This window comes from Gymnodraco acuticeps, unplaced genomic scaffold (assembly GCF_902827175.1).
Source record: "Gymnodraco acuticeps unplaced genomic scaffold, fGymAcu1.1, whole genome shotgun sequence".
Classification (NCBI taxonomy): domain Eukaryota; kingdom Metazoa; phylum Chordata; class Actinopteri; order Perciformes; family Bathydraconidae; genus Gymnodraco; species Gymnodraco acuticeps.
In genome coordinates, this window is record NW_022990559.1 from 44,635 (window position 1) to 52,525 (window position 7,891).

At 43.7% G+C, this 7,891-nt stretch overlaps 1 protein-coding gene and 1 long non-coding RNA gene across 5 annotated transcripts; one reads left to right on the top strand and one right to left on the bottom strand.

The window, feature by feature from the left end:
* The first annotated feature begins 672 nt into the window (after positions 1–672).
* On the top strand, positions 673–2,484 carry LOC117553618. Of its 4 annotated transcripts, XM_034227637.1 has the most exons (4): positions 673–947; positions 1,808–1,919; positions 2,045–2,219; positions 2,317–2,484. In XM_034227637.1, exons 1-4 carry the CDS (start codon positions 743–745, stop codon positions 2,467–2,469), a joined length of 645 nt encoding a protein of 214 aa, XP_034083528.1. In that variant the 5' UTR covers positions 673–742; the 3' UTR covers positions 2,470–2,484. The 4 variants fall into 4 exon arrangements, with proteins under 4 accessions (XP_034083528.1, XP_034083530.1, XP_034083527.1 ...); XM_034227639.1 differs by lacking the exon at positions 1,808–1,919 and having other exon boundaries at positions 2,137–2,219; XM_034227636.1 differs by lacking the exon at positions 673–947 and having other exon boundaries at positions 1,469–1,919.
* Positions 2,485–2,573: 89 nt separating this feature from the next.
* Positions 2,574–5,240, bottom strand: LOC117553619. Its single transcript, XR_004570166.1, has 3 exons — positions 5,193–5,240; positions 4,864–5,046; positions 2,574–3,003 (listed from the first exon to the last, which is right to left on the bottom strand). It is a non-coding gene; the product is annotated as an uncharacterized LOC117553619 (long non-coding RNA).
* Positions 5,241–7,891: the final 2,651 nt, after the last annotated feature.

A 7,891-nucleotide genomic window follows, 5' to 3' on the forward strand; every position in this document is an offset into this window, starting at 1 on the left:
AGGGACTTTTCTGGTGTTTGGAGACTCACGTATTGTTCTGCAGTTAACGAGCCGCGGGTGCTGCCGTGAGCCCCGCCTCCCTCCCATAGTACTCACAGGCGCTCAGACTGACAGTTGCCTGGCCGCAGCAGAGCTGCTGCTGCAGTCAGAGCAGAGAGGAGACAACCACACTCCCCCGCGTCGAGACTGAAATTAATTGCGCATGCGCCAACTGCCAAGCCGTCCTGGTTTTGAGCGGGATTTAAATGTAAAATGTTTCTTCACTCACTTTCAAACTATAATAAATAACTGCCTTTGCTTTGCCTCACACAGCCTCAGTCACTCAATCACCTCGTCCACTGTGTGTGTGCCTCTCTGTGACAAGCTAAACATCATGGCACAGTCTAAATTGTATTCTCAAAAATACAGAAAGGAGTGGGAATCAAACCCTGAGTATAAAGGATGGTTGAAGCCATTTATTGGAGATGACACACGGGCATACTGCCTTTATTGTAAGGGGGATTTCTATGCCAAACTGTCTGACATCAAGAAGCATGTTAAAACCCAAAAACATACTCAAAAGGCAAAGACATTTCTGATCTACTGTCATCTGGATTTAACTCCGGTGGTTTCAAGTTTTGATCCTTGAAGGGTTGGGAACGTTTTTTGTACTCCCCTCTACCATACGGTCGGCAAGCGAGGGAACGCCCACAAAACGTCACATCCGGTTCGCGCTGAGGGGGAAAACAAACCGGCTTCCACAATGCCCAGGAGCTGCAGTGTGCCCTTTTGTACAACTAACAAGCTTAAAAATCCAAATCTAAAATTTTATATTTTGCCCAACGGGAGCACAGAGCCCAGGAGAAGAACCCGGTGGCTTCAAGCGATCCGTCGGGAGGATGAGTTTGGCCACCTGTGGGATCCAAAATCCAAACATGTGTACGTCTGTAGTCAGCACTTCATTACAGGTATGACAACGTTATTCACACAATAACAGTGTTAAATTGTTTCGTAGTTAACATGAATGTTCAATTACTAGTTTTAAGAGAAGTTAACTAACTACTACGTTATGCAGGCTACCTTGCTTGAGTATACAAAAACACAGCTATGCTAACAACACTGGTGGTAGCTTCCGAGCTTTCTGCAGTTAAAATGTATTTCACCCCCATCTATCCCCTTCTCATTTCGTTTGTGAACTGTCTTGCCCTAGGCTTAAACAACGAGGACATAGCCCACCCAGACTACACACCCTCGCTGTTCCCACATAAAAAGACAAAGTCTCCCAGGTCAGTACTTCAGAGGCTGGAGAGAAGGAGGAAGCGTGAGGGTGTTCAGTCTGCCCAACCAGAACCCCCAACATCAGAGGGCCCAGCACCAGAATCCCCAACATCAGAAGCTCCCATACCTCTTCAGGAGTTAGAGAGAAAACAACTTTATGAAGAATTGTATAATTTAAGAAGAGAAAGAGATGAGGCGATGAAGGAGCGAGCTGAAGCCATCAGATAGTTGGAGACGTTGAAAATGTCGGTAAACACTGTGAGAGAAAATGACACTAAATGTAAAGTCATGACAGGCCTGTCATGGACAGTATTTGACACTCTTCATCAGTACCTGGTACAGTTTGTTAAGTCACAGAAAACATCCAAGATGTCAACACAAGACCAGCTCTTTATTACTCTGGTGAAACTGCGGCAGAACCACTCAACCGATATGATGTGTGGAATATTTGACCTGGCACATAGATATAGCACTTTCCTGGATGTATTCTCCCGATGGTTGGATTTGATGTACGCCAACATTTCTTTTTTGATTAAATGGCCTGATAGAGAGTGTATCAGAAGCACAGTACCAGCAGAGGTTCTCTTCCAGTACCCTAGAGTGACTGCAATTATCGACTGCTTTGAGATCAGAATTGAACACTCAAAGAAGCTGAAAACAAGGTGAGATATTTTTCTTTTTGATAAAGTGTCGGGTTTTTGTAATACTTACCTGGCTCAGGCTGGCTGTCTGTGTATATGTACATCATTTATAGATAAGTATTACTAACGACTGTCTCTTCTCACAGAGCTATCACCTACTCAAAATACAAAAACTGGATAACAGTGAAGTATTTCATTGCATGTCACCCATCTGGCTCATTCACATATCTCTCCAAAGGCTGGGGAGGGAGGGCTTCAGATGTGCATATTGTAAGGAACTCAGACTTCTTATCTCAGAAGTTCCACCATGCAGGAGATCAGGTAACAATTGTCAATTTATTATTTACCCATAGTTACCATTTTTGAGTTGCTGTTGAAGTAAAGTAGTGTTTTTAAGTATTTGTTATGTTTATTTCAGATTTTAGCCGACAGGGGCTTCACTTTGAAGGATGACTTTGCTGTTCTGGGTGCACAGCTCATCACACCGTCTTTCACGAGGGGCCGAAAACAACTGTCAGCCGAAGATGTTGCAAATTCTCGTGTGACTTCGAACATCAGAATTCACATATAGAGTCAGCAGTCAGATTCATATAGTATGTACATTTGAATGTTTTTGGTATTCAGAGTGTGCTGCATCATCACTGTTGCTACTTGCCGGCAATTAATTACTGTAACAGTACAGATCCGGGTTAACAAGTGCTGAGACGTTATTCAATTAATCACATCAACGAGTACATGTGTAATCCCTACTTTGTAGGGTGTCTTAAGATAACATTTTATCTTAAAAACATGTTATTCTATATTTAAATACATTGAACTGTTGTTCACATTTAGTGCAATATCAAGAGAACAGGATAACAGGAAGTTAACAGGGATCTTTCTTCACTTTAACATGAAAAAGAAACACTAATTATAGGACACAATGCACTGACGATATGATATAACGGTCAACTGTGCTACTCCTGTGAAACTCAAACATAACAATGTAGATAAACAGCATTTTAACAACAAATATGTGATCTGTGGTCTGCAGAGAGTCATTGGTGCCCTGAAGAGCCAGTACCACATTCTGGATGGCCCACTTCCTCTGCGCCTGGTGAAGAGACTGCAGGATGAGAGACAGAAGAGAGAAGAGGCCATGATTGATAGGATTGTGCATGTCTGTGCAGCACTAATGAACCTGTTTGGCAAGGCAAGGCAAGTTTATTTATATAGCACTTTCCAACACAAGGCAATTCAAAGTGCTTTACAAAAAATGAAAGAGATTAAGAAAATGGCATTTAAAATCAGTCAGTCAGTGTCATGTACAACCGTTACAGAATCTGAGAGTAAGAACAAAATCAATGTGCAGTAATTTAATAATGAGCATCAGAGAACAATATTTGATGCAACTTTTTTATACAACAAAGAAGTCATTATTGTTCCAATTGTGCCATTTAACAGGTTTCAGTTGAGACATAATGGATCTTTCTAATCAAAACCACCTGTTGTTTGTCTTTCCACAGGTCCCTGAACTGATCTCCGTGCTGCTCTGCTGCTGCACACCCTGTCACCCTGCCTCTGATGCCTGACGCTCTGCCTCTGATGCCTGACGCTCTGCCTCTGTCGCCTGACGCTCTGCCTCTGATGCCTGACGCTCTGCCTCTGTCGCCTGACGCTCTGCCTCTGTCGCCTGTCACCCTGCCTCTGATGCCTGTCACCCTGCCTCTGTTGCCTGACGCTCTGCCTCTGTCGCCTGTCACCCTGCCTCTGATGCCTGACGCTCTGCCTCTGATGCCTGACGCTCTGCCTCTGTCGCCTGACGCTCTGCCTCTGATGCCTGACGCTCTGCCTCTGATGCCTGACGCTCTGCCTCTGATGCCTGACGCTCTGCCTCTGATGCCTGACGCTCTGCCTCTGATGCCTGATGTTCTGCCTCTGTCGCCTGACGTTCCTGACGCTCTGCCTCTGTCGCCTGACGCTCCTGCCTCTGATGCCTGACGCTCTGCCTCTGTCGCCTGACGCCCTGCCCTCTGATGCCTGACGCTCTGCCTCTGATGCCTGACGCTCTGCCTCTGTCCGCCTGACGCCCTGCCTCTGATGCCTGACGCTCTGCCTCTGTCGCCTGAACGCTCTGCCTCTGTCGCCTGACGCTCTGCCTCTGATGCCTGACGCTCTGCCTCTGTCGCCTGACGCTCTGCCTCTGATGCCTGACGCTCTGCCTCTGTCGCCTGACGCTCTGCCTCTGATGCCTGACGCTCTGCCTCTGTTGCCTGACGCTCTGCCTCTGATGCCTGACGCTCTGCCGTCTGTTGCCTGAACGCTCTGCCTCTGATGCCTGACGCTCTGCCCTCTGATGCCTGAACGCTCTGCCTCTGTTGCCTGACGCTCTGCCTCTGATGCCTGACGCTCTGCCTCTGATGCCTGACGCTCTGCCTCTGTTGCCTGACGCTCTGCCTCTGATGCCTGACGCTCTGCCTCTGATGCCTGACGCTCTGCCTCTGATGCCTGACGCTCTGCCTCTGATGCCTGACGCTCTGCCTCTGTCTGATGTTCTGCTGCCACTTGTGTTGCCTGATGGGTCACTCCCTGTGCTGCTTTCGACTGGACTGTGTTCTGCCTACTTAGCAGAAACATATACAGTGCTTATCATAAATGAGTACACCCACTTTGAAAATAACACAAGAACAATTTGATCAACAATATCAACAATTATTATCTGATTAGTATCAAAGTCACAAGTATAGACAATATTGTACAGCCCATTATTCATTCTATTTGTAGCCTATGTATGTTTTCATGTTGTAAATAAATGTATAGGCTTTGTGATATTTGATTTTGTACATATAGTCTAGTAGTCTATGTTGATACTGAATTAAATAGCTATAATATGCTTCAAAGTGAATTGGTATAAATAAATATGTAACTCTGTCACAGTGACTTATTTGTTGCCATTTTTACACTGATAGGAAATTCAACCACCTACCTGTGCATCTTTCAGCTCCCGAAGTTTGTGTAGTATGTGTTGTGACCAAAATGTTTGCATCACATTAATGGCACCACTGATGAAGTCCTCATCTCTTTGTACTCTGAATATCAGGCAGGTCTGAGGAGTCCAAGTGATGAAGTCTGCATACATCCGTTTGGTAACAAACATCTGCATTTGGACCTATCAAATGCAATGCAATCATCATAACACTAATATGTACATTATAGACAGTATGCCATCTGTGGATAATTATCTTGGATAATTGCACAAAATGCTCCAGACTTATTAGAGGTGTGCAGGTATATGCAGGTGAAATATTGAAATACCTGAGTGAAATATGCATGACTTCTCTTTAAGCTTGTCAGACTTTCCAGATGTACTCTTTTGTCCTCAAGCCACTGTTGGTACCCATAGAGGTGTCTTGCCCCCACCTGTAAGGACACTTATGGCGCATTTCCACTGCAGCGGGTAGCCCCGTTTAAGCGTCCTCAAGCGGCCAGGCCAGTTTTTGGTGGCCTTTCCATATAGCCTAGTACCGGCTAGCGGGACTTTTTCCGGCCCCATATGGCGCGTTTACACTGCAGCGGGTAGCCCCGTTTAAGCGTCCTTCTGAGTTCCTGTAAATTCATTCAAAAGTCATTTGAGTCTCAATTCTTTATGAGCTCTTTCAACATACAAATCTAAAGTGACCATGAACCAATATTCTATATTGAAAGAGGACCATAACCTTATTAAGTATATGCTCTTTATTAGCTGGCGTTTCAATGATTCATCCCTCCCTGTCCACAGTGCTCGGTTTACCGTAAGTGGTTCCTGTGTTGTCTTTGTATCAGATGTTCTTGGACTTGAACTCAATTGCTGAATAGTTTCTCTCTTCCTGGAAAGATGTGTGCCTCTGGCCTGCTTCCACCTCCCGCAGGAGAGCTGAAAGATGTACAGGGAGAGCCAGGTTAGACTGCGAGCCATCTGGAGGAGCCGATTGGTTCAGAATGTAAAGACTCTTCTGGACATTAAAGACTGCGTATGTGCAGCCATAATGAGCCCCGGCTTTGGCTTAAATGCCCTTGTACTGTAGATGTAAACAGTTAGAAAAATGGGTATAAAAATACTTGGAAAAGGCAACTTCATAGACATGAGAAATATGGTATTGATGCTATATGTGAATCCTCTCCAAACAAGGTCTTCAAGCTGTAAACTGCTCATTATCCACACAGCAATGCATTATTCTGGGGACAGACACAGAGCAGAAGTCCCGCTGAGTCTCTGTTGGCAGCGATGGGGATTTTATAGTTGGTGGACTCTCCGTTTATAGCATGGAGCAGAAAACATAAAACCCTGTTGTAAAAAGCTCCCTGGTATGTGCGACAGAGATAAAAATGTAATAATTCTAACTCTATCATTCTTTCTTTTGTAGGGCGTAGGGCACAAAGGTAAATATTCTTACAATTTTCTCTTACAATAAAAGTGATTTTAGTGCATTAGTTAGTTTTCTACAATGTTCCCACTAAACCTCTCCTCCAAAAAGAGGTTCTTGGGGTAAAGTGGTAGTCTCAGGAGTGGACCCACTGTTGCTATGCAACCACTGAAAACCCAGTTGAAGCATGGCACCTACTTAAGTTTGAGTACTATATATATATATTTCTTTCTTTTAGCACCCCTGTGTTGAGTTTTTAAACGCGCTCGGCATTGTTGGAGAACTTGCAAAAGAACATTTCTTTCCATTGAAAAATAGATGCATTAATGCAGAGAGAGAGGCTTTTATTAACTCTCCTTTCTTTGTATTCAATTTGTTTTATTTCATGTGTTGTTTGCGACATCGTAAGTTGCATGCAAACATTTAATGCTGCATTGGAAGACCCCAGAGGCCTCGATTTGTACTACACCCAACAATATGAACAAACAACAAACTGAATCCTTTCATAGAGAGCCTATTTGGGCTTAACATGTTCCTTCTTTATAAATTATGCATTTTCTTGGATTCTCCATTAGAAGTCTGATAGCCTACATGGAGCTTTTGTTTTAATGTATAATTTAAAGCATTTTCTTTTGTGAAGTGGTAATTATTGTATCTGATCTTATTCCTTGTTAGAAATCAGAGCAACCTTTTCTTCTACCACTGTTTTGACTGTGAGCAGAAATGTCTTCTGAGGATTAGAACGGGGGATAGCAGGGGACCTTATCCCTTATTCACACCAGCTATTTTTGATTTAGCTGCAGTTAAAACACATTTGGCTTCATTCTGCAGCATGGTAATGTTTTAAACTGTAAGAAAAACTACCCTTTATGTGGTTTTCTTGGCTTTTTCCGACATACTTTCAGGGCTTCATGGCATGTTGAGTGATTGACAGTAAAATAGCAGATACAAACGTGCTCTAATATTCACCTCTGGGCTATAACACGAAAAATCCCATCTACACACCACGACTGTGAAGTTTGTTCACATGCAACAAAACTAACAGGGGAAACATGCAGAGGTTTAACAACTCCTGTGTGAGTTTATAGGGCCTTGAGCTGTTGAATGTCTCCTACCCTTTTAATATTTAGTTTTGTTTATATTTATGTGCAGCAATGTTTGGCATATTTGATCACTGTATGGAGATGGCAGCGGGACAACAAATAGTTTTTTGTGTTCAGGATAGAGACATGATCCAACTGCTTTCAATAGAAATAGGAGACGGTTTGCTCATTTTATCCTGACAATGTTCAAGATGTAGAACTAGCTAGCATTTAAAGGTCCCATGACATGGCCATTTCTACTGATCATAATTCCATTGTTGAGGTCTAGAATAGATTTACATTGTTCAATGTTCCAAACTCACATTGGTTTCTCATACAGCATCTCTGTATAGTATGTGTATTCACTCTCTGTCCTAAACGGCTTGTTGGAGCTCCTGCCCCCCCCCCCCCTCCCTGTGAGCCCACTCTGTTCTGATGAGTCCACCACCGTTAGAGCGGAACATCAGTGATTATGTGTTACAATGGCGTTTTTTAGCAACCAGAAAAGGACACCAGTAATGACAAACAG

Excerpts from the sequence above, each read along its gene's own strand:
- LOC117553618 (XM_034227636.1), top strand. The coding sequence starts at position 1,501 with ATGTCGGTAAACACTGTGAGAGAAAATGACACTAAATGTAAAGTCATG. Across the intron at positions 1,920-2,044 it reads TCAAAGAAGCTGAAAACAAG|AGCTATCACCTACTCAAAAT; the intron begins GTGAGATATTTT and ends CTCTTCTCACAG. Across the intron at positions 2,220-2,316 it reads TCCACCATGCAGGAGATCAG|ATTTTAGCCGACAGGGGCTT; the intron begins GTAACAATTGTC and ends TGTTTATTTCAG.